This window comes from Aulonocara sp. 'chitande type north' Nkhata Bay, linkage group LG7 (genome assembly GCF_057382095.1).
Source record: "Aulonocara sp. 'chitande type north' Nkhata Bay isolate Kocher_YH1m ecotype deep benthic linkage group LG7, A_spYH_male_GT1.1, whole genome shotgun sequence".
Classification (NCBI taxonomy): Eukaryota; Metazoa; Chordata; class Actinopteri; order Cichliformes; family Cichlidae; genus Aulonocara; species Aulonocara sp. 'chitande type north' Nkhata Bay.
Window position 1 is genome coordinate 40,078,958 of NC_141350.1, and position 26,870 is coordinate 40,105,827.

At 39.2% G+C, this 26,870-nt stretch overlaps 1 protein-coding gene across 1 annotated transcript; it reads left to right on the forward strand.

Moving 5' to 3' along the window:
• LOC147325721 (uncharacterized) lies at window positions 1-25,257 on the forward strand. The gene is made up of 11 exons (XM_086302502.1): window positions 1-322; window positions 1,015-1,092; window positions 1,232-1,316; window positions 1,603-1,638; window positions 3,218-3,357; window positions 3,699-3,822; window positions 4,169-4,313; window positions 5,270-5,380; window positions 7,613-7,740; window positions 15,357-15,444; window positions 23,238-25,257. The coding sequence occupies exons 1-11, from the start codon at window positions 133-135 to the stop codon at window positions 23,397-23,399; spliced, it is 1,287 nt and encodes a 428-aa protein (XP_086158628.1). The 5' UTR covers window positions 1-132; the 3' UTR covers window positions 23,400-25,257.
• The last annotated feature ends 1,613 nt before the right edge of the window (window positions 25,258-26,870 follow it).

A 26,870-nucleotide genomic window follows, 5' to 3' on the forward strand; every position in this document is an offset into this window, starting at 1 on the left:
TGGATAGTCACAGATAAATAAGGAATTAGTTCGGACCTGGACCTGGTTTTAAAAAGTTGAGAGTTCCTGGTGTTCTGACAGTGCCATTTACAAGCCAAACAGAAGATAAACGTCGTTGCACTCAGATTCTGAATGACTAAACTACCAGGAAATGCAGGTGTATCGCTGCTCGGGGACAAGTCCCTGGAGTTCTACCGGGACCCGGTGAGCTTCTGCCAGCAGAGGATCGAAAAACACCGGAGCAGAATGTTTCTCTGCCGCCTAATGAACAGACCGACAGCCTTTATCTGCTCCGTGCAAGGGATGAGAGAGCTGCTGTGTGGTATAGTGAACACTTTCTCTTTTACGACACATAGTTAAACTTTGCTTCCACAGTCAAAGGGATATATGGAAAAAATTTCCTCGAGTAGTCCATGGGAGAGACTCGGGATAGTATTGGGGGAAAATATTATTATTATAGAAGTTTAATTGTTTTTACTTTTACAAATGATTTAAATACTTGCACTTTAATAAATTACTCATATTATATTGCACACTTAAAATGAGGATAGGGCCTATTCAGTGACCAAAATATACCGAGAGAGAGAGAGAAAATAGATTTTTTTAAAGCGTTAATGTTAACACACTGTATTTATTTGTGATTTAGATTTTTTTTAATACATGACTTACTGGAAATTAAAGTTTTATAATTTAAATTTTAAAGCACATGCTAGCGGTAGGAATTTGTGTAAACAAATTTAGTCCCCCTAAATACAAATATCTCCAACCTTAATTTAGTCGTTTCTGCCTCTCACATTTAAACAGTTTAAATATCCCATGGCATGATTTATTCAACTTATGCATCGTGATGTGATGATATTTTTGTTATGCTGTAAAATAGGAATGAGATCACAGAAGCACTCATGAGAAAAAGCAGAGATTTTCCATGCATGTTGTGTTTAGTACAAATGAAGCAAAGTGTGACGTGGACGTTTGATTGAAGAGTATGCAGAGATGTTATGTGATGTGTTTCAGAGAAGTCCAGTTTGTTTCTTAAGGATCCAACTGACTTGATGACAAACATGTATGGTGACACCATTGTTACTACTAATGGTAAACACTCACACACATACAAGATGGCCCACACTTAAAGTATATTCAATTTGAGTATCAATTTTCCCTTCCCTACTCCACATGCTTTAAATACAAGCAAAAAACTTTGCAAACAGTGACTTGCATTGGTATATTTTAGGTGAGGAGGCATGCCTTCTCCGCCTGTCACTTACCAGCCTCTTTACAGGAAGCTGTTTGGGATCGTGGAGTGATTATATCGCAAGGTAATCATAATATTGTTACAACAGTAATTCATGTATTTGATAGCTGGGGGATGCCTCTGACTGAAGTTTGGGTTGTGGCGGCAGAAATAATTGCATAGATATATGTGACGCAACTGCAAACCTTTCACTGCTGCAGCAGTTGAAATGTGTCCATCCATGTCAAAGGTTTCTCTTGCAAGAGCTGAGTCCCTGTTTGTTTGAGAAACAACAGTTCTTTCCAAAAAAACAGTTGTACTTTTACTTAAGACTAAAATATGTCTGTGCTTGTCTGTTTGTGTCTGTGTAGTGTATGTGAGCGCTGTCTGAAGGACCTCTCTGTCAGGTAACACTTACACCAGTTATATCCACACATATTTACCTTTTTCACGGATATATTTATATGTATTAATGTAGCTCAAAGAATACAATGAGATTTACAACAAGTATTGTTTCACAGTCCGAATAAGTAAAAAGTGATACTCTTTGATAAGCAAGAGTAAAGTTAGGTCCATAAGTATTTTTACTGTGTATGTAGTCCTTTATTTCAGAGGCTCAAAATTAATCAGACAAATTACTGACAAGCAGTTTCATGAGCTGTGTGATCAAAAGGATCTTAAAAAAGAACTCAGGTGTAGCATCACAGATTCTTACCTTGTTTAAGAAAAAAAATCACTTAAGAAATAAGAAATCTGTAGAAGATAGGTGTATCAGTCTAATGTGTGCAATCGGTGGATGCCATCATGAATATAAATACAGAGGGTTCACCATAAGGTGCAAACCACTGGTTACACTCAGGAACAAGAAGATCAAAGTAGAGTTTGCCAGAAAACTAAAAGAGCCTGTACAGTTCTAGGGAAAAAAGTCTTTGGACAGATGAAATCCAGATTAACTTGAAGGGAAGAGGAAATTATAGAGAAGGAGAGAAACATCTCCTGATCTGAAGGAGACATCACCGTCAACATGGTGGAGATGATGTTGTGGCACGGGCGTGAATGGCTGCCAGTGTAACCAGGTCACGCGTGTTTGTTGATGACGTTTATAGAAGGAGCAGGATGAATTATGAAGGGCACAGAGCAATGATGCAGAACTGATCAGACAGCGCTTTACAGTACAAATGGATAATTACTCAAAGCCAACTGCAAAAGCAACTCAAGAGTTTATCAAGGCCAAGTCACTGAAAGACAAAGAAAGGAAGAAGAATCCTTGGAATAAAAAATGTGTTAGTGTATCCGATTATTTTAGCCTCTGAAAATGGGAGACTGTGTGTAACAATGTCTGCAATAACTAAACAAGTAACCGCCTTGAACCCCTTGAAGTAAAGCTGAAGGTCTGCACTTCAGTCACATCCTGATTGTTTCACTACAAACACACTGTGCTGATGTACAGATACAGTGTACACCACCCACCGCAGATGTAATTCACACAACCACAATGACAATATTTTGTCCAAACACACCCAACCTAACTTTGAAACCAAAGCTGTGAAGATGAATATCACCATGTGAAAAAAGTACAGAAGCTTTTTAAATGTAGTTGTTAGGACACTAAAATATAAACGTCCAATGTTTATAATATTCATATTTTCATACATACATATACAGCTTTATGGTGTGTTTCTATCAGTATTTCTTGAAGTCACTTGCTTAAATTACAGTCTCTCCCTGAGCCTGGTTCTGCTGGAGGTTTCTTCCTGTTAAATGGGAGTTTTTCCTTCCCACTGACACCAAGGTCCTTGCTCATAAGGGCTCATCTGATCGTTCAGTTCTCTGTTGTATTACTGTAGGGTCCACCTTACAATATAGAGGCACCTTGAGGAAACTGTTATCGTGTTTTGGTGCTGTATAAATAAGTTGAATTGAATAATTTAATTGAATAAACTCATCAATGTGTCTCCGATTGTATACTTGTGTGTGTCTGTGTAGTGGTCAGCCAGAGAGTGTATACACTGCTTTTAAGTCTCTGGGGACAGAGCTGGTGTTGGGCCTTTTTCTGAACGTACGAGCTGAGAAGCAACCTGAACTTTTCCAGGAAATCAGTCAGCTGTGCACCCAGCACTGGCACGGTAGGGCCATACAGATAAATCATACACACACACACACACACAAAAAAACCCTCGTGCTAATTTTTTATTTTAATTTTTTTGCAGCCTTTTGCATTGATGTTCTTTCTGCAACGTATTTTTATTTAAATATAACACTAAGAAGTGATCAATCTTAACACCTCTGGTAATGTTAAAACATGACAATTTTTTCTTTTGTCTTTTTTTGGCAACTTCAAGTTTTGTGCAATAGACTATTGCAACATCTCCAACTTCCTCTTTCATTCTGGGACCGCACACATTCATCTGTGTGTTTCTGACTCTTTTGTTCTGCGCCTTCTGCCCTCCTCCCCCTCACCCTGCAGGCCTGATCTCTGCTCCAGTAAATGTGAAGGTTCCTATGTGGTCGTCGGGTTTCTCCATTGCCCTCGATGCCAGGAACAAACTGATGGACATCATCAAAGATAAACTGGAGAATGACAAAGAGGGGTGAGACTGCACACACCTCAGTTCATCTGCCACTGCTGCTTTCACAAAAACAAGTTTTTCTCAATTAAATAGTTACATTTCTATCCGGATTGTTTGTGCACGTTTTATATCAAGACAGATATGTTTTATATGTTTTGTATTCCACTGTCTGTTCCTCTTGTGTCTGAATAATGCTACGCAAATAAACTTGACTTGACTGAAGTTAAATGATGTATAAATCTCTCCTTTCAAACATAAATCAGACTCTAGTGGAGGCCTTGGGTCTATACTGATGCTCTGATTTGTATAAGTGGCCCTTGATTAAGGATCCTTTCTCTTTCTTTTCTGTCTCTGCGGCCCTCTCCAGTTTTGTTGGCTCTCTCGGTTCTTTGCCGCTGCCTGACTCAAGTTCTGCAGCCCAGCACCTCCTGTTGTTCATTTCAGCGCTGATCCCGAAAGCCCTGGCATCACTGCTCACCTCCTTCACATTGGCACTCGGTGGGAATGGACAGGTACACAAATACAGGAGAAGAGTTTACAATAAAAAGAGGGAACATTAGTGTTACCCAACTTGTTATATCTTTTTGTAAAGGCAGTGATTATTGTTCTTTCACGTTTATTCAACAACTGCAGGAAAAGCAGCCATGAATGCGCAGGAGGAATCCACGGTAGTAAACAGGCCAGTCACAAAAGCTGTAGATAGCATTGACTCAACATTTAGCTACTTTTCCAGGGAGGTGTGTGTCAGGTCAGGGATAGCATTACAGTACGTTACAGTGTAGTGTTTCAGAAGGGTTTCTGGTTACAGTGTTCCTACGGCGTAGATTTAACACTGAAGTATAAAATCCCCGTTAAGCTGATTGTCTTAGTGCCTCATAAAATACTAACAGTGATCAAAACAAGCCAGTGTTAAGGTAGAAATGGAGTCCACCAATCATACTGTCAAGAAGGACTCAAAAATGCTCAACATACTCAAAAATGCAGTTTACACAGGGACAAAAAAACAAACCTGAAGCTACGGTTAGCCAGCTAGCTGCGATGTTTGCTAGCCATTTGTACACATCAACATGCAGTGGTCTAAGGAGCTTGGAAAGAAAATGTTTGGACTTCTTTAAGAGTCCTTAAAGAGGTTTCACCTCTCATCCGAGAAGCTTCTTCAATTCTGAAGAGCTGAAGAAGCTTCGCGGATGAGAGGTGAAACGTCTTCAAGGAAACTTAAAGAAAATAAACGATGGACATCCACCATGTCATTACCTGATTACTTTTTTTTTTTTTTAAAGACACAAAAAACTAAAGCAATCAAAGCTGTCATCCCACGCCTCTAATTTTGAGCCTTACCAGTATAACTCAAACGTCAGCATCAGCAGGACTTGAGATTCATGTAGGCTCTATATGTAAAATGTTTCAGTTTTCAGTAAAAATCTTTGTGCTCTGACATACAGCTCGTTGTCTCTGTCTCCATGTTCAGGAGAAAGCCCGTCGTCAAGCAGCAGAAGACCCTGATTACCTGTGCCGGGTGCTGCTGGAGGTGCAGAGGCTATGGCCTCCTTTCATTGGTGGACGCAGAATAGCTGATCAGGTAGTTTTTATGTAAATTTCAGTGAATGAGCCAGTGCTCCTCATCTAGCACAATTATACCGTGAGTAATGTCTTAAAAGTGAAAGAGAATGAAGATTTTAATTTCGTATCCATGTCAAACACGTCTGATTTTTCCACCACTCATCTGGTCAGTTAGAAAACTTTTTGCAGAATCCTTTTCCTGTTTTTGGTCCACATGAACTCTTCACCTGCATGAAACCAAAGCCTGCTCAGACATCACCGGTCAGCACAATTTGCACTTCAATAAAAACTTGCTGAATTCAAAGGAAATAAATCTAGCAGCATGTGAACAGGTTGCTATTGAAATACCTCCCAGCAAACCTGTGTTTTCAGATATTTTATGGTTTGTATTTGTGTTTATAATTTTAATCCTGAGGTAGAAGTAGTTGTAGTAGTACTTGTAGTAAGCATTAGTTGTTTTGTCTTGCTCTGCCTTCCTCTAGATGGCGACAGCTGACTGTAGATGAAAGACTTTTCTAAGAGCGTTGTCTGTGTATGCTGTCCTGCAGAAGGACTTAGTAAATAAATATTGTATATCTTCAAATGCGGTAATTCAACTTTACAGTCGTTTCGAGACTTCTTCTGTTCTCTCACAGTAGCAGTCAGTGTTAGTGAAAGTCCTCTTGAAACCTTTATTTGTGTGCTTTTACAACTACAGCTGTGAAGGTTCGCCCAGCTGTGAGGTTTTCCACAGGTAAACCACTCCACGTGTCAGTTATTATAATATCTTAAAGTTTGTTTAATTGTATTATTATTTTTCCTTTCACCCTGTTTGCTGTGCATGGTCCGTTGGTTCTCATGTGATTATGTAAACTGATATTTTGTAGGCGTGTTTGCTGAGAAAAGTCTAGTAAAATGTAATCTGTACACTGATCAGACATCTGCCTGATAGTCAAAGCCCACGTCGTCTCGACTTACCGCCTACTGACTGCTTTTACCCCAAGGATGAGGAATTCAACAGTGTGTCCGCCTCTTCCCTCCGTGGCAGTCTTTGAACCCTGTGACTTCAGCAAACAGGCTTATGCAACAGTCCAATCAGAGACATTGATCTCTCTCTGTGATCGATTTCCTCCGCTTCCCCTCCGGAAGGAAGCGAGTGTGGGAGGGGACGGTGGTGCCAGTGTTTTCGAGTGAGGGTAAAGTGAACTGGTGATGCTCTGAAGCGGAGTGGAAAGTTTTGTCACTCCTGTGAAACATACCAGTGCACCATTCTTGCCAGCGTCAGTGGTTTATACAGAGATATAAATAAGATAAACACAAATGCACGAGCAAGACTTACAGGACTGGGCGCTAGAATATCTACAGTGACTCGAGCAGCTGTGAGAATATTTGTATACTTAAAGATACTCCAGCTAAAGTTTGAAAAGCAGTACTTTGAAGACAACTGGCTGTTAATAATGACATATTGCCAGTGCCATAGCTGATGCCCTGCCAGAAAATGCAAGAGGCAAGTGCTGTGCCTGCTCTGAAAGGACTGATGAGATGTTTATGTGTGCAGGGAAGTGTGTAGGAGAATGAGTGGTCATTAGTATTCACAATCAGGTGGAAAAAAGTGGATCCTCCCATCAGGTGGAACTAAGATATGCAGTGGTGTTTTACAACCTGTGTGCAAGAGTGAATGAGAGAAAGGGGAGGAGGGAGAAAGAATGAAACCAAGTGCTGAGGCATTTCTCAATGAGAAGAGGGAGAATGAAAGAGATTTTCCACTCCACCAGAGAGAGGCAGAGAGAAAAATGAGTGTGCACAGGAAAGAGAAACAGTGATCATGTTCTCCGGCAGTCCATTAGTGCGGCTGCTAATGGATGTAGTGAAAAAGGTGATTTAAAAGGGCAACAATTGGTCTTTTTGCCCCAAGGTGGCTCTTTTCACCAGGGCTTAATGGAAAACTGGGCCCGGGATATTTTGTTTAAAATTGAGTTTTTATTCAGAATTAAAAGTGGGGCCTATTCACTGTGGTTTAAAAGGGTTTTTAACCCTTTCCCCTTTTTGCCAAATGTTGTCTTTATGGGGGAAAGAGTCAAAAGTTTCTTTCTTACAATTGTGCCATTTTCACTGCAGGTCAGGTGCGTATGTACACATGTAAAATGCAGTGTAAAGTAACACAAGCGTTCAGTAAAAGACCAGGAAAGCATTTCAAAGCCAAGTTTGTTACCCACATGATATTTAATAATATGAAAATAATGTGAATATGTCTCTCTGTATGTTTGTGTAGGACTCCACGCTCATGGGGTTTCATGTTCCTAAAGATTTTGGTGTGATTTATATCAGCCATGCCGTCCATCGCGACCCAGAGGTGTTTCAGGAGCCTGATGCCTTCCTGCCAGAGAGATGGAGCGGAAGGTGAGGATCTTTTCTCTCATTCTTTTATTTTATTTTCTAGTTGTCAAGGAGTGTCATCGTGGTAGTAGAATTTCAAACTCGATGTCGACACCTTGGAAATACTTGATACCATTGTCAATACTATGGGGGAAAATAGAGTCATTACAAAACAGAAATTAGAACAATGCAAACAATAACATCAATGACAACACGATTTTTTTAAGTTGCCTGATATGGTGCAAAAAATTGCATCACTAATGCAAAGTGTAGATATGACAAATGTTTAAAGATTGTAAAATGGTAGTGAAAAAAACCCAACACATAAACACAAAAGGACGAGGGGCAGTGAGGTAGTGCCGCGCTTCTGGTGACTTGGTACCATATTTTTGTTGCTGATGAAACAGAGCAGTTAAAGTAGACTGCTATTGTTTCTGTGTAGTTGCTGATGAACTTTTCTCACATTCAATCTGCTGACTGCCTTTAAGAGAAAAATAACTCTTTTCAAACCCAAATAATTATGTTATACTGTAAAACTTATGCTGTCTTTTAAAACTACAGTCAGGGAAATTAGATAATGTTTTGCTACTTACTCCAACATTAATGTTATCGTTTTTTTATTTAGTTGTAACTGCTAACTAAGTAGTAAATGGTCAATTGCTAATAGTTAAACAGCAAATGTTAATGTACGCGCCAGCCAGGTAAACATTTATGATAACGGTTTAATACTTCAGTGCTGATGAAACAGGAGCGCTACTGACCTCTCAAAATTCCTCATAGAGTGTGAAAGTACAGCAGTGCAGTGTGAAGTTGTGTGTCAACTGGAGGGCACGAGGAGAGCACTAATGGTAACAGTACTTTTGCAAACGAGTATATAATCCAACAGTAATTTTGAGGACCAGTTAGTATCTTTTCCTTTCTTTTTTGACAACACTATTATCGAGTTAACAGCTCTTTACAGATATAGACCAAAGTGTCTCTGGTATCCTAGCACCAATGAAGAGGAGTATTGTACAAGAACATGAAAAAGCACGAGGGTTAAAACGAAGGTTTCTAGTCATTCCCAGCATCACCGAAAGTCGCAAACCATGCAGTATTTAGTCATTAATGTCTTTAGAAAAAGCAATCAATTATGCCTAGAACTTCAGCCTTGAAAAGGTAATGTATCAGTCTTTCAGGGAAAAACATTATTAATCAAGGCTTTCCCACAGACTTAAAATATATGAGCTGTGCCTCAAATGAGGTGTTAATTTCATGGGCTTTTTTTTCAAACATAGGTTTTCTTGATGTTGCTGGATTGACCTGCACATTAAATAAATGTGACTGACACACAGCCAAAGAGTAAAAAATTGTAAACTGACAAAATAGCTTCAAGAACGGACAGGACTTTGTGGACCAATGGAAAAAATGGTAAAATTAAAAAAAATGGTGAATTTTTTTTGTTTTGTTTGTTATTCTGAAAATTTCTTAGATCAAACAAGAAGGAAGCAAACGGGCAGTTCTGTTTATACTCCCTTACTGATACATACTTACAAACACGCCACATTTGCACAGTCAAACACAATCAGCATTAGAAAGAGTAAGTGGGAGGAAGCTTTTAGTGCTGTGACACATCAGGGATCGAGGAAATGCGTCACAAAAAGATGTTTAAAAAAACACAAAGAAAAAGATAAAAGAATAAATAATAGAGCATTTTCTTCCGTGTGCATTTATACGTATAGTGATTTATAAGGCACTCGATAAAATCTGAAAAGAAAGAATTATAGTAATGGACCCTGCTTTGAGGCATGCCACAAAGCAAAAATGATTCGGGAATAGTTTGAGTAAAATGAGATGAGTTAAATGGACTTCCAAATAGTAGATGATCTGCTCTACCTCTCGAGCTTCAGCCACCCCAAACGCCAGCTAAGTCCAATCGAGCATCTGTGGATGTGCAGGACAAACAAATCTGACCCACAGAGGCCCCACCTCGGAGCTTACAGGACTGTAAAGGATCTGTTGCTAACATCTTGGTGCCAGATAGCAAAGCACACTCTCAGGGGTCTGGTGGAGTCCATGCTTTGATGGGTCAGGGCTTTTTTGGGAGTGGGACCAACACACGGTTAGGCAGGTGGTCATAATGTTATACCTGATGGGTGCACATATGGCAAATATAATGCTAGTCACAATTTACATATCCCCAAAATGCTTTAGCTTCATTATATAATGGCCAAATGGCTTGCTGCGCAGGCAGGGTGAATACCTGTGTTGTCGATTATATTTTCAGTTCAGCACCTTGTAAAAACTATCTCTGTGTTGGGTTCTTCACCCTGTTGGAAATGCACCATGTTCAGTCTTTATAGCACAGTATTACGCTTATACAGAAAGTATGAACAGCTGAAGAGGTTCTGAAGCTGTTGATGACGTGACTAAATGACAAAGTTATACTGTATTAACATAGGCACAGATAATGGATTACTAATTGCAGCAGGTACCACACAATAACTTCCTGTTTCAATGATAACTTTAAGAATAGCTGAGGGGGTTTAGGCCACATTTGCTGCGGTCAGACTAAAATGCACAGTTTTACTGGATAGAAATGCACTCTTAAAATAGATGACAGCAAGATTAAATCAATAGTCTGTTCTACAACTTGTTTTATGACCGCAAAGCAGAAAAGAGTGCTGGTTAGTACTTTATATACATACGCCCACGTCTTTACTATAGCAACCAATGCAGATAGATAACAGTGCCTGAGCACACAAGTCTGACTGCATCGCTTTTACATGTACTTGCTCAGACTGTCTGCTGGGAAAGTAAAATAAAAAAGCCTTCTGAATACAAAAGGAGATGCATAAAGACTCTCTGTCTGTTACCTGCTCTGGTAAAATGAAACCCAAGCTGGCTCATTCTCTGTCAGCCATTCATCTGTTCATTCACTTCCTTCATTCAACTGTTTATTGTCATTCATGCTCTCTCTCTCATGTGACAGAGAGTGGAGAAAAAAACTATGAATGTATGTATGTAGGAAGGAAGCTGCTGCCATGGAAACTGGTCACCTGTCAGTATTTTCACCAATAGGGATTCCCCTGTGTGTATTTCTGTGAGTGTGTGTCTGTGTGTAGAGTGGGGGGAGAAGCTTTTTTCTCTCCCATGATGCCCTGGGAAAGAGTGTGATGGGTTACAGAAGAATGAGTCAGAGAAGCTCCCATCCTTTTTGCGATGAAACAGTAATAATGTTGAATTTCTTATATATACTGCATATATTTACTTTATTTACTTTTTTGTTGAGCAGAGAAATCTACTGCCATCAGTTGTCATTTTTGAAGGTGTGTGTAGAGACCTCTTCTTCACTCTTATCTTGTTAAAACTAACCTAATTACGTGTTGACTTTTATTTTAAACCAGATAAAACCATCACACCAAATGAAGCAATCTAATGTTACAGTTGGCAGTTTGGAGTTTCTCTCTTTGAGCTGATCCATTATCTTCCGATCGGTTTGAAAAATGGAAGCAGAAGAAATAGCCGGAAAAGCTCAGGAGGAATTGATGGTGCTGAATTCAACAGTCACAGTGCGAGCTTTAGTCAGGTTACGGCATTGGATTTCAGAGGGGTTTGCATTTACAGCATAGATTAACTCTCTCAGGTATTAAAGTAGAAGGTACTTTCTACCTTTTCCCAAGGGGTCGTCACACCAGACGATTCCACATATTTGGTTTGGTACAGATTTTATGCCAGACGCCCCTCTTAATGCAGCCCTTCCATTTATCGGAGCTGGGAACCAGCACTGGGAGCACACTAGCTTCTTACCCCCTGAGGCTGGGTTTGTGCTTCTTTCTGGTCTCGAACTGGGGGTCTTCCATCTGTGAAGTAAGGAGACACAGATGGAAGATGGTACACAAACTCAAAAAAGAAATTATCCTAAAACAGCTTAATAACTTAAGACGTAGATCCAACTAGATACTTATAGCGCAAAAAAAAAAAAAAAAGAGTCAAAAATCTGTTCAGTCTGCCTAACAGGCAGATACTTTTAGCCTGGAAATGGACACCATTTTAAATACTCTGAAGTGTGTGAACAGAGCACTCAGCTGAGAAGAGAAATCTATGAATGAATAGATGGCATGCTTTGTGTCTGCGTGTGTGAGCATCAGGTAAGATGGTGCAGGGTTAAGGAGTGAGTCAGAGGAGATTTTCCTTGAGATAGTCTGATGTAAAAGAAAACTCTAGAAAAGTCATTAATAAGAAACTGCACAAAAAAAACCAAAAGACAAAGATGAAACGTGGAGTGTAGGCGCTAGAAGTTTGACTATACCTCAATAAAGGTGTGAGTCATCCACATTAAGAAGATGTGTATATTTGTATGGATGATTCTGGTCACCTTTTTGATATTTCTTACTGTCAGTAAATTTTATTGAACCCTGAGAAGCGATCTGTGCGACCAAAGCTGATATATCTTTCATCCTTGCCGTGCAAACCTCTGCTGCCTGTCTTTGCTTGTCTTTATTTTTCATTTATCACCGTGTTTGTTTCCCTTTCCTCCCAACTGTTCCTGTCTCTGGTTTTCCATCTGCCAGTCTTCCTGGTGACCGGTTTCCTGTCTCTCTTGATAGTTGCCCAGCTCATTTTCTTGCCACCTGGCTGTTTAATTTAATGACTGCAGTCCTGTTACATAACAAGCCCACCTACAATCACCACAGTTTCATCTGTTTATTTTTTATTTTTTTGGGCAGTAGCTGGGTGTATTATCTACCGTGTGTGTTCCCGTTCATACTCGTCGTATATTGTGTATGTGTGCTTTTCCTGTTGGAGGCAAATATTGGAGCTGGCAAGTTAACATCCTATCAGCTCAACGCCCACACAGACTCTGGCCCTAGATAAGTGAATCAGAAATGCTACCAAGCACAGATAAAAATCTTAGCTATTGCAGTGGGCTGTGTTGCTAGTTTCACATAAATCCGAGAATAGGGACTTTTCTTCTTGTCTCCAAAAATAGTGAGAGACATCTTTTTTTTAATTTGAAGTAGAAATTATCTGAAATGTCTGTGTTCGCGTACGTCAGCCACTGTATGAATTCTTAGAAACGACACAAACCAGAGTCACCAGTTCATAAAGATAATGCCAGGAGTTTGTCATAGTCTAGTTGAACTAAGTATAACAGTTTTGATAATAGGCTTTACGTTTTAAAATAATAGACTGCATATAAATGACACATAGAATTCAAGATGCTGCCCATTAGTTTGTGCACTAGTGTTCCTAAGCCTCAAGTTTGGCACGTGAGCTAGGCTATAAACTCACACTTCACTTTCTTAGATGCACCTTGCTAGTACTGTGTTGGACCACTTTTGCTTTCAGAGCTGCTTTAATTCTTCATGGCGTAGATGCAACAAGGTGCTGGAAACATTCCTCAGAGATTTTGGTCCATGTTGACATGATAGTTTTACACAGTTGCTGCAGATTTGTCAGCTGCACATCCATGATGTGACCCTCCCGTTCCACCACATCCCAAAGGTTCTCTATTGGATTGAGATGTGTTGGAAGCCATTTGAGTACAGTAATTGCATTGTCATGTTATCAAGCTGGAAACAGCCATCAGAAGATGGGTGAGTTGGTCATAAAGGGATGGACATTAAACAATGCTCAGTTAGTACTAAGGTGCGCAAAGTGTGCTAAAAAAATATTCCCCACACCACCAGCCCGAACTGTTGCTGTTTACAGTCTTCTGTTGTCCAGTTTTGGTGAGCTTGCGTGAACTGTAGCCTACATTTACTGTTTTTAGCCAACAGAAGTAGCATCTGTCATGGTCTTATTCTGCTGTTGCAAGGTTACTGTTGCCTCCCTGTCAGCTCAAACCAGTCTGGCCATTCTCCTCTGACCTCTGGCATCAACAAGGCAGAGAACCATTGCTCTGCCTTCTTGGATTGGATATTTTCATTTCTGGTCCATTCTCTGTAAACCCTAGAGATGGTTATGTGGGAAAATCCCAGTAGATCATGAGTTTCTGAAATCCTCAGACCAGCCCATCTGGTGCCGACGACCATCCTACCTTCTAAGTCACTTAAATCACCTTTCTTCCTCATTCTGATTCTCACTTAGAACTTCAGCAGGTCATTAATGCTGTTAATATTTGTGTTAATAAGCAGTTGAACAGGTGTACCTAATGAAGTGACTGGTGAGTGCAACTTTGATGTAGGGTTTTTTTTGCCATTGAACTTTAAATGCAACAAGATGCAAATGAAAATAAATGATGAGAGTTTTTAAGTGATCTGCAGCTATTTGTTCGTCCTCTTCCCTGTCTTCCCTATCTAATAATTAATCTGATGATGCCCTCTTGGCCTCAGTCATGATCTCTCACAGAGCTTTCTCATTATACTTTATTGCAGAAAAATGAATTATACTTCACACAAGAGTATACTGCTCTGATTCACTTCCTATCCACTCAACATATTTGATATAGCATTACGATGGAGTGCTTGGTAAGACTTCCTTTCCCTTCCTATAGTGTACGCCGCACATCTTACTGTTTCAGGATGTACCTAATAGTACATTAAACCATTAGTCAGATGCTAGCGAGGACACTAATAATAACACTTCTCACACACACAAACCATCTGACACAGTGGACCCAGACTATACGCACCACTAATGCTTCCTGTTTGCTTTTAATCAGAGCTCAGGTTTCAGGAAGACAGGATCCATTAGAGGCAAGACACGGCCTGCATCAGATGGATATTGAGTAATGGTTGGAAAGGACCTGCTTTCTTAAGTATATTTTTAAGAAATATTAGAAAGCAGGCATGATGAAGTAAAGTTGGGTCCCTGCTTTTTGTTCATTTGTCTTGTGGAACTTCATTCTAAGCTGCACTCTTGGTTGGTTTCCTTTGAGGTCTAATTTATTTGTCTTTTGTGCCAAAGAGAGAGGGGTCAGCTGGATTGATCGAGAATTCTGGGTGTTTTATATGATGCATTGTAGAGTTTTTGATGATGAGCATCACCGTGCAGCAATGCTCTCCTTATTCTTTGTACACATTTTTTCTTCACCCAGCCAAGAGCTGAGATGGAGGCAAGCGATTGGTGCCATTTGTCAGCATTTCTATCAGATAGACAAACAACTACAAAGCCATAAAACTTGGTGCAGAGGTGGAGTGTGGGCAAAAGAAGAGCCCACAGAGAAGCTGCAGTTCATTGTCTTTAAAAGTGAGAGATGAGAGAATTGGCTTTGGTGGGAGACCTGCTTTCTCTTAGTGCCCTTTTTGTTGTCATTAGTAAAGTGAAACATAAAGTGAAACAATGACCTGAAAAAAACAGTCAGGGTGTTTTAGTTTGAACAACTAACTTAAAAAATACTTTGTATTGACAAAAAAATCTACAAGATACATCTCTGGTTGGTCTATATCAGATTTAAATATGGTCATATGCCATGCTGTGAATTTCTCATGGATGAAACACAACTTTAAATAGCTATTTTTTTTAAACAACCTCAAATACCATTTGGGATAAGTTTGCATAACGTGCATCTTTTTTTAAAATCATTTTTTCAAGATATACCTTTTGATTGACGTTTGTGAAGTCTGTTCAAGATAGATTATTGATTGATTTTTGCATCTCTGATTTGTCTACCCTATGCAAAATTTAATTGTAGCTCTTGTGTTTTGCATATGCAGGAACGAAGGCCATGAGCACTTCCTGTGTTCCTTTGGCAACGGGCCCAGGAGCTGCATCGGAGCTAAACTTACCAACGTCTTTCTGAAGGTGACCTTCACACACAAGCGTGACAAAGAATACATCGACACACACTCTTTAATTATCACTGTAAAAGTGACTTCTTTAACATAAAAGGTTTTTTATGTGGGTTCTGGGGGGGTTTGGGGTTTTTTTTTTACTTCCTCTCTGAGACTCTGGTGCATTTAATGGCTTGTTGAAAGATTTGTGGTCTCTGAGCCTCAGCTCTGCATTTTATATTTTGGGCTTCTGGGTTACATGTGGAGGGAAATCGGCTGAAAAGTCGATGGAAAGTTTACTTGCAATGGATTTATCCTCTTTAGAGACGAAGCAAGCGATGCAGCTGATCAGATGTGAAGTAAGGTCTCAGTTGAGCGAAATATTACTGATGTGAGACTGAGGCATCCAGTTAGGTTGTCTGTAGTTGTCCCCAATAATTTGACTAACAAAACTAATATCTTTCAAAAAAGAATTGACAAGAAGTTCTTAATTTAGATTTTCACACTCCGGATGCTGAACATCAGCAATATAATTTCTAGATGTTGTGTAAACAAGTCTTAAACGTTTAGTTAAATTAGTTAAAGAGTTATCATTAAATGTAAAAATAGAAACTTCATAATCCTCTTAAAAAGATATTTGTGTTTGCCGCAGTCAAACAAAAATTCAGTGTCTTGTTTGGGGTTTTTTGGGGAATATGTAGGCCATATGCGTTAAAACGTTATGCAAACCACAGAGATACGGCACCTATAACAGCATCTTTACTAAATTTTCCTGCACTGAGATGTGATTCGAGCTTCTCATGTCAATCCTTTAATGCAAAAACAGCTAAGCGTGAACCTGTTTACTGCATCTGTGTTAAGTGTGATTAAAGGGTTCAGTTATTGTTGTATGTTTAGATATTATTTTAACTGTAATTAATTGTGTATGTAAATGGGGGAGGGGGGTCTAAACTAACCATATCTGTCATTTGTAAAGAGGTTGCTATTTGTAGCTGTTACAGTAATAGCTTAAGCTAGTAAACTGACAGATGCTGTTATTGTTCAAAGTTAGAGGAAATATAACGTAGATGAAACGTGTGAGTCAGAACAGAGAAACAGAGGATAATGCTACCTTGTGCATAGCAGTTTATCAAGCTACTTTGATAAGCTGCTCCTTAATGACAAGGGGTCACCACAGCAAGTTGCTCCACATGCAAAGTTGGCAAAGTTTTATGTTGGATCTCCTTTCTGACGCAATTCAAAAGGAGAATTGCTTGCTAAGCGAATGTGTAAACCTCCACACCATGGGGCCACTTATTTTGGTATACCTGTTCAAACACTCATTAATGTATGGACATGGTCAATATGACCTTCCTTAGATCAGACAGAGCATCAGAATGGGGAAGAAAGGTGATTTAAGTGACTTTGAATGTGGTAAGGTTGTTGGCGTCAGATGGGCTGGTCTGAGTAATCCAGAAACTGCTGATCTGCTGGGATTTTCACACACAACCATCTCTAGGTTTTATAGAGAACCGTCCAAAAAAGACTAGAGTCCGGCCAGACTGCTTCAAGATGATAGAAAGGTAGCAGTAGCTTAAATACCTACTTGCTCCAACTAATGTGTATTGAACACACAACACATTGAACTTTGTCTGCTAAGAACAAGAAACTGTGGCTACGGTCCAACCCTATACTAGCAAGGACCACAAGTTACAACATAGACATCATGACATATATATTAAGACGTGAAACCAGTGATTGAGCCCACAGAGTTACCAATAAAGAGTCCACTGAGATTGCATGCCATGTGAGCAGAAAGGTAATTGACTGATGTGTAACTGGCCTCTTTCCTTGGGTAATCAAAGAACTCAACCCCCGGCTGGCCATTAGACATTAGAGTCCAGGTTTGCAGCACTTCTGTATTGGCTTCATTGTTTTGGGGTTTTTTTAGACCTGGTGGCCGCATCTTTCTTTTATAGCCTACAGTTTAACACAGAGTTAGCAGAGCTTCATTAGCAGAACAGGTCAACTACTTTACCTTTCTCTGAAGTGCACTGGGAAAAACGCTCACAGCGAGCCAGCTGTGGATGACAGCTGCGGCTCAACTGATTGTGGCTGTGCAACCCCCCCAACACACATGCCCACACACACACAGTGGAAAAACCAGTCAGAGAAGGAAACCATCCCCCAACCATTCAGTAAATAGAGCACTGCTCATGGGAATGACGAAATGCTTGGCTGGCTGTGTGTTTATTAGATATACCAGAGGGAAAGATCCGGGCACTGACTGTCCCCTTTTAACCACCTCACAATCCCAAAGGCATATTCACCATAGCTGCCGTTGCCTATATACTGGGCACACGCATATACACACGCAGCCATGAGAACAAGACAGGTGTGTTACAGGTGTGACAACAGGAAGCAAAGAGATTTAATTTCCCATGTGGGGGCATTCCTTCTAGAAAGAGGAGGGCACGTAAATAAACGTGTGCGTATGTGTTGTCAGCTTGACACTGGAAAGTCAAAGTGGTGACACCAAGTCAACAACAAATACTGTGAGCCAGTGGATTTCCAGGAAATATTACAGACTTTCAGTTGTCACTGATTTACAGATTTATCTGTGACCAGCTTTGTTTTTAGGCTGTGGTAGATGAAAGCAGGCTTCTTATTTCTGCATATTTGCCAAAGATTTGGTTGAAATGGCTACAGATTTTATCCAGTAGGTCATTTGATAACGTTAGCACCATGAATTTTTATGTATTACAATGTTTCTTTTCAAAACAAGAGTCCTGTTAAATTACTCATAAATATGAATTAAATGTTTCGATGGCCATGAAAAGCCTAGCTGCATGCATGCATGCCTCAGGAAAAGAAAATCCCCTTGCTCACAATACAACAACGCTTGCTTGTGTACAAGACTTTGAAGTAAAGGAGCGTTTTTGTTCTTGTATTGCTCTGTCATATATTAGTGTGACTGTAATAACTCAGTCTGGATTCTCAGAGCACTGTTAGAATGGTGTTTCAGTTTTTTCTAAACCTCCTCAAAAGAGGTACTCAGATGCTAACATTACCGCAATGAAGGACACACAGGAATATCTCCCACACACCCAGGAAAAGCAGAGCATATATGTGTGATTAGTATTTAACTATATCTGTACAAAATGTAGTTGGCTAATAAATCTACTTAGACTAAAATCTACTAAAACTAATTAGTTAAACTAGTTCACCTACTCAGTTTATTTTTAATTAAATAATCAGGATGTTATTGATGTGCAGGCTTTCAGCTTTATTTCAAGGGGTTTAAAGTAGAGCAGGGCGATATGGCCAAAAATATTTATCACGATATATATTTGAAAATTTGCGATAACGATATAACTGACGATATAATTGATGCGAGACAAAATACAACTCCACAACATTACTAGCGCAAAAAGACAACCTATCATTTATTTTCACTTAAAAATTAAACAAGAAGCTGGTTTTTATGTACATTAAAGCTTTATAAAATGTAACAGTGCAAATGCAAATTCCTTGCTGAAAGTTTAACCAAAAGGCATTTCCAGTAGAAATGGGCTGACATATCCTGAGCATAACCATGTATAATATCCACTGAAGTTAAAAAGAGGTGCTTTGCAACATTAAACTGCAGTGTGCAGTACGTATTTTTCGGACCATAAGGTGCACGGGATTATAAGGCACATTAAGCGAAACAAAGCAGTCAGATAAATCAAACTTTATTAAACTCATTCTTCTTGCTTCCTCCACTTCTGTACCATTGATTCATTAATGTTGAATTCTCTGGCAGCTGCTCTATTCCCATGTTGTTGCAGTATATTAATGACTAACCTCGTATTGTGGATGGATTATCTCAGTTGTTCTCCTGACTGAAGTTTGGTCCGTTTACAGCATCCTGCCATGCGATTGCATTTGTCTCTAACCATGAAGAACCTTCACGTTAACTTTTATAAGTGGAAAAGTGTTAGTGTTCGTCCTCCAGCTTCACTGTGTATGTTATGCTAACATAGCTGTGTTGCTAGCGATCACGTAGCACATAATTATATACCAGCTAGCCCAACTTCAGTAACCCTACAAACATCACTGCTGTTTAGTTTCCTGTCTTCATTTATGTTGGAAGTGATAGCAGAGCTGTACGTTTGATTTTTATTTTGTAACTATAATAATAAATGTGAATTCACTGTGTAATTGTGTAACTTTATTAGCAGCGTCCTCCTGAAATGTGCCAACAACATTAAGAGTAACATCCTCCTCTCTGCCCCTTAATGCTTTCTGGTCGCAATGGTAACACGTAAATATTTCTTTCAAAATAAGACACACAACTGCAACACAGGAAAAGATCCAGGGAAACCGAGTTAATGGTAAAAAACATGAAAACCATAAATTTCACACCCGAGCCTCAGCTCTCACGGCCCAGTACCGATCCATGGCCCGGGGGTTTGGACCGCTGCTCTTGAGGAGGCAGGTGCATCATTGTCAAAGTCTATAACCAACCAACAAACAAAAATAATAGACTTTGCCAGTAAACATCTAAAAGAGCAAGCACATTTCTGAAAAAAAGAAAAATCTTTGGATGGGTGACAGGGCTCATATTTTGCATTTTATTGTTAGCCAGTGGGCAGCAGTCTCCCAAGGTCAAGAGCTGTCCTGTTTTCTTCACTGAAAGACATTGCTAGCACAGGGCGCCCACAGAAACGCAAAGCAGGAGATGAAGCATCGCTGAATATGCTTCCAAACCAACTTCATTCTAAGCCAAAGACTAGAAAATATGGTGAAGCAGGTCTTCCCTTTGGTTTCACCTGCACAAGTGCCGAGGTAGGTCTCCCTGCAGAATTGGTTTTCCCTGTGTCTCGAGCAGCGCTGGGCTGTTCAAATCATGGACTAACAGTATCCTAAAGTTGTTTATATTTTTAAACCCATTTTGCACAGAGAGGCATTTTTTGAAAAATGCATTGATAGCAACGTTGAATATTATTACACATGAAAAAAAAAACTACATGTAAAATAATTACACCGTGACTCTGCCTTTCTAAATGGAGGGACAGTAACTTCGTGTGTAAATGTAAGCGTGTAAAACCTAAAGATAGTAAGATTGACAGTATTTTGTCTCTATCTGCCATTCTGCAATTCATCTCATGTAAACGGGGCGCACAGCGTGACGTGAAAAAAGGCACATACCTTTGATGTTGCGTGACGAACTCTGTATTCCTCGTCCACACGTAAAAGCAAAAAAATGAGTTTTAAAAAATCTCCATTTTCGGTGATTTTCAAAAATACCCGTGTAGGTCCGGACGTAGCCTAAAAGAGTTAGTAGTTTATTTTATTACTACCTGTAATTTATTGCAGATTACTTGTATTTGTTTAATTGTTTACTAAATGTTTGAGGTGTGAAAAAAAACCCGCAATGGAGCAAAATATGGGTGTGTGTGGTTGGAGGATGTGCAAACATTTTTCTTGTAAAACAAAGGGGGGCCCAGCAAAAAAAGATTGGGAACCACTGCACTAAGACATCATTTATATGTTTTTGTTCTCAGATTATTTAACAGTAAAAACAGCAAGATACATGGGGGTGTTAATGCACGCTATCTAAAATGCAACAGTGAGGGATGACTCAACCCTGCACTCACACTTATGAGTCACTGAAAATGTTGGGTGTGATTGAGTGGAGCTCAGGTGTAGTTCAAAGCAGTTTAATGTCTCTCCTCGTTCGGCTATTGTCCCTCTTCAGCAGGACAGTTATTGTTTCAAATTGGATTACTCATCATAGATAATCAGTTGCTTGTTTTGGATTATTTACAATTGTCATGATTTGTCTCTGTCTCTGGAGATATCGATATATTTGGCCACAGTAGTGAATACACAAAGTAGAATTACCACCTCTCTGATACTTAAAAAAATGAAAAAGTGTTAAATGCAGATGCTTAAGAAATGATGTAGTTTATTAAAGCTGTATAGATGTAGAGCTCGGAATAGATCGCACAGGTGTTCTCTTCCTGTTTTACTATTTACACTTTTATATATTTAATTTACATTTATAAAAATTATTCTACTTTTGATGTGTACAGTTTTAATAAAATTTCTTTTATTTGACTTTACTGGATATTTTTAAGTACATTCTAAATTAAATGATACAGACTGGCATCCATCAGCAGCGTTGCCTCTTAGTTTAGAGAGGACTGAAACAGTGTTTGATGCTGCTTCACAACACAAATGTACACTATATTTTTACTGCTTTTATTTTGCTGCTCAAACAGAATCTTCCCTTATCTCAGTTTTTAAGTTGTTAATCCTGTCTTTAAATAGTTAATTATGATAAATTTATAACAGAGCTATCTGCTTTGCTTTAATGATGCATGTGTTTGATTACGTCTCTTACCGTGCTTAATTACAGAAAAGATCAGACTGGCAGATTAAAGTACATCTGCTTGGCTTTCAGCAGGGTGACCATTTGCACACACACACACACACACACACACACACACACACACACAGACACACAGAAGGATGAGGGCATGACCAGAGTAAAAAGTAGACTGCAGGGATCTAGGTCAGAGATGTGACTCATCGCCTCACTTCATCCTTCCCCCTGTCGTCCTCGCTACCCACCCCCCTCTCATAATTCTCCCTTCATTCCCTCTCCTCTCCTCTCCGTTACTCCCTTGATCCTTCCCCGTTCATTCATCCTCCCCCTCACAAGGAAAATCTTCATTCATAAAGTGGAGAGACGCAGGGGAAATATGTGTTGGTTAGACAGGTCCATGGCTGAGGATAAGCCGGTAAGGAGTGTTGTCTATGACATCACCAGTTCTGAGCTCTCAGTGCTCTCACTAGAATAAAATAGAATAGAATAGTATATGTATGGGGAAAATGAAATAGAATAGAGAATGGAAAGTAATGCTTCATAATATAGGATAATATAGAATAATAGACTGGCAATAATAGAATAGAATGTAGAATTATGTGGAATAGAAGAAAATAGATTAAAATAGGAATATATATAATTACATGAAAAAAGTAATAGAATTGAATACAAGAGAATAGAATTATGTGAAATGCTATGAAACACAGTAGAAAAAACATAATAAAATAGAAAGTAATGAAATAGAATAGAATAAATACAACAAATATAATACAATAGAATGATGGGGTATTGGAGGGAAAGCAAAGAATCTAGACGAACTGAACAGAAGTGAAAATTGAAATACAGTAAAATAGAAAATAATACAAATAGCACAAAAAGTAATTAAACAAAATAGAATAGAGTTATTTGGAAAATATTAAAATAGAGTAATAGAATGGAATAATAGTTATATATAAAACAGAATGATGACTAGAACAATATATTGAATGAGTGAAAGAGAAGGGAATACAAAGGAGTGACACTGAGAGAAATGATATGGAATGAAATAAAGGTCTTCTCCTCAAATTATGCAAATTTCTGTGTTGCTCAAAGGAAAATGTGTTTCTAACTGTACGATTTTGTGTCTGAATGTAAGCATTGTTGATTCCAGGTCTAAAGGACCAAATGTTCCATTACAGCTTGCCTGGTAAAAAGTTGTTGCATTGCTATTTTCAAACCTGGAAAGGAACACACAAAAACAGGCTTGAAGTGATGTGGAGGCTGTAGCTTTGCAAGTTGGAGACTTATTCAGCGTTGGTGGATGCTCTAGGTCTGCCAAGTGCCTTCAGTTTTAACATTTTGTTTTCGCTCGGCTTTAAAATAGAAAATTGTCACTTACACCCATGTAGCTCTTCACTCTACATAAGTTTCGTTTATGTAAAATGGAGCAAGCACAACCAGAAAACAGTATTTTTGTGTTTCGCTGCCAGGAAGCGTGCGTGTACCTGTTAAACAACTTTGACTGGTGTTTGGACCCTCCAGTGCAGAACCTCGAGTACAAATGGCTGCCCGTGTCTCGCCCTGCCAACCCCCCCACCGTCACCTTTACCCAGCAGGATCACACCCTATCTGGCAGAAGTGACACCAGCTAGGGATGCACAGTATGCTCCATGATGCACCTAAAAACTCTACTAAAAGTCACACATGCCTGTGCAGAAAACGCTGGAGAATATCTTAAGACACGCCGAGGGAAGCCAGCAAACTGTGAGGCTTTCCCCCGCTGTATATAATACAGTAATCATCCCGGGGAAAGCCAGAGAGAGTGCTGGTTTTCCCTCTGTCTGTTCCTCTGCCAGATATTCTGCAGCTTTCCTTGATGACTGCAATGGGAGACGAGATAAATGAGTCATTCTTCAGTTGTTGACTCTGAAACTGCCAAACGGATGTTTGTGTTCTGCCTTTTTTAATGAGTAATATGCAACATTTTAAAAACATTGACCAGATTTTTGACGAGAAAATCTTTATATGAACATTGCCTCTTGCTTAAAATTCCCTTGTGCTCATTTATGTGTTTGTATATATGAGAGCAGAATGTGAAAAAGCTCCAAAAAATAAAAATCCATCCAGGGGGGACACGTGCACGGATGAAAATCGAGGTAAACCCTCAGATTCCATCACTGACTGCAAACCTGTCTCCCCCACCACCACCACCTAGCAACCAACAGTGCTTAGCAACAGTTCGTCATACCGACTTGCCTCCTTTTAGTATGCAAGTCTCACACGCGCACACATACACACACTAACCTGGTTATTTTTGAAAGCGTTCACTTGACACGCCATCTGAATTCCATGTAAATGACGCCAGAAGGCAATTCAGAGCACGCGTCTGAATTTTAAGCACCATGAATGATTTGAGTCATAAATGGAAACGATTCTGTGCCTCCTACATTTATAAGAATCAGTTTAATGTCATATTTATTAATGTGCAGCTGAAGTATACATGCATCATCTTGTGCTGTATCACTTAGATACCTTGTTGTTACTTGCATTTTGCCTTTAGTAGTGTTTTTATGTTATCGTAAGGTTTGACAGAGGATTCATGCAATGTTCTGAATATCTGAATGTTATCTTATTGGCTGAAAAAAACTTTAAAATTTAATTCTTGTAGTATTTTTATGCATTATATTAGTAAATATTAGTATTTATTTTTCTGACCTCAAGATTTTAGGTTTTACTGTGCAGTGATTTTCCACAGGATGGTTCTAAGAGGTCGTCAAGCAAAAAATGGTGACAGGGAAAAGACTGTTTACAGGCCAGTATTTTTAAAAGCATTTTGAAGTGTATTAAAAACACATACAGTTAAAATGTCCCAATTTAAAAACAAGTTATTAATGCTGTAATTTATGAAGTGTTGGAGGTGCTGCAAGAGCACTCTTTTTTCTGTTTTTTTGTTTTGTTTTGTTCCAATAAAGATTTGTCAGTGAAGTAACACCTAAGCTGTCTAACATGTGGAATGTAAGCTGCGCTGTCTGCATAATCAGCTAAAAGCACGTCTCGGAAAGATGTTCTTGTCCTGTGGGAGCTGCTCAACAAACCTACTGTTCTCTTTGCTGCACTCCTCTCTCTCTCTCTCGCACGCACTCGGCTAAGCTGCCGCCATGCATGTTGCTCGTCTCCGTGTTTTTCACTGTTTCTCTCTAACGCGCACACTTGCAGACATACATCACACAGGATCTGGCAGAAAATGAGGTTCTTGTGAGCAGACTGGTATGACTCACTCTTCTGCCTGCACTTGTCCATTAGCTGACGCTCCTACTCGCAGTTTATGACAGGCAAAAGCGACTTAGAGTGTATCCTCTTATGCATAAGGACATATGGCTCTGTTTTATTTATTGGAGCTTTTTTTTCCTCGTCATTTAACCGTCCACTTTCTGCTTCTAGTTTAAAACACCGGCGAGATACTGGCAGACTAAAGTGTTCAAGTGCGCTGGGTAAAATGCTCCCTGTTTAAGTCCAGCAGTTTATTTTTCAGAGTATGCTCAGTTAGTCTAAAGATTCTTTCACTGGCTTATTTTAAATTTACGTCATTATGGTAGAAAATATACTTAGAGAGACTTGTCATTTTCTTGATGTTTCCGTCTGTACAGAAATAAAAGTTCATAGCCTGAAAAATAAATTGGTGAAATTCTCTCGTCATTCAACCTTTGTGCACCCTTTAACTTGCCTTATTGAGATATCTGCAGTTTTATTGCATACCACTCTGTCTTGTTGCCCACATAATCATATTTTAAAACGTGATTTAAAAATTAGGTCTAGTTTAAACAATGATCTTCTAAGCTGTTTTTGTGAATTCAGCATTGAGTGACTTTCAGGAATGTGCTAGATAATGATAAGTTCATTCAGTTCATCCAGAAGTAGGTGAAAGCTCTAGTGTTCATTATGTAGAAAGGATCTTGCAGTACAATGTACACTGTTTGTCATGCACACTGGAGTGAAGGAGGTCCTAACAGATAGATCACATCCACAGATTGTAGAGTTAAAACTAAGGGCTTATTGTTGTCCAAAGACAGAGTGTTTCCATTGTCTCTGACATGTTATGTATTATAAAATGGTCAGATGATAAGATTTGACCCGATGTGTGAAATTAAAGAGAATGTGAAAATATGCGAACCATTTAAACTCAGTATTTTATTGAAATGCAATATAAGCAATGTCAAAACTAAGAGTTTTCTTTCTTATTTTGAATATGGTGCTGCAAAAATATTTCACTAAAGCTGGCACAGAGAAACTAAAAGGCTCGAAGGCCATTTAATATTTAAAAAAAAAGGTTTGTTGAAACATCTTGCAACTGAGTACATGGTAACAAAGAAAGTATACCCTCTTTCAATCCCAAGATTTTATGTAACAGGACATAATAAAGATCAGCTGGTCGTTAGCAGGTTCTAAAATTAACAACACATGACACATTACCAGTGTCATTATTTCAATAACAGAAACCAAAAACAGAAGCAGTGTGTGAAAAAACGAATTAGCCCCTTACTGCTTTCATAGGACTCTAATCAAGTGCAAGTGATTAATTGAGCATCAGCACCTCTATGAAAGACATGGAGAATTCAGGTATTTGATAGCACAATGCCAAGAAGGAAAGACATCAGCAATGATCTCAGAAATAATTGATCTCAGAGAAAAAACTGTTGCTGCCCATCAATCTGGGAAGGGTTATTAAGCCTTTTCCATACATTTTTAAGTCCATCATTCTACGTCGACAGTTTCCAGTCTTCCCAGGAGTGGACATCCCAGCAGATTCACCCCAAGGTCAGGCAATGCAACACTCAGAGAAACTGCAAAAAACACATCTCACATCTCAGACTGTACAGGCCCGAGTTAGCTAAATGCTAAAGTTCGAGTAGAAGAAGGCTGAACAAGTTTTTTGCTTTTTTGCAAAAGTTGCCACTTGCAAAGATAATACATACATAAAGATTATCCAAAAGCACCCATTTTCAGCTATGACAGTTCAAAACTCAACATCTGAGAGGTGCGGGGATGGATCAGTGCACATGCCACAGATAACAAGAACGTCTGTGGAGGTGCCAAAAATGGTTCAGCGTATTTTTCAGGTAATG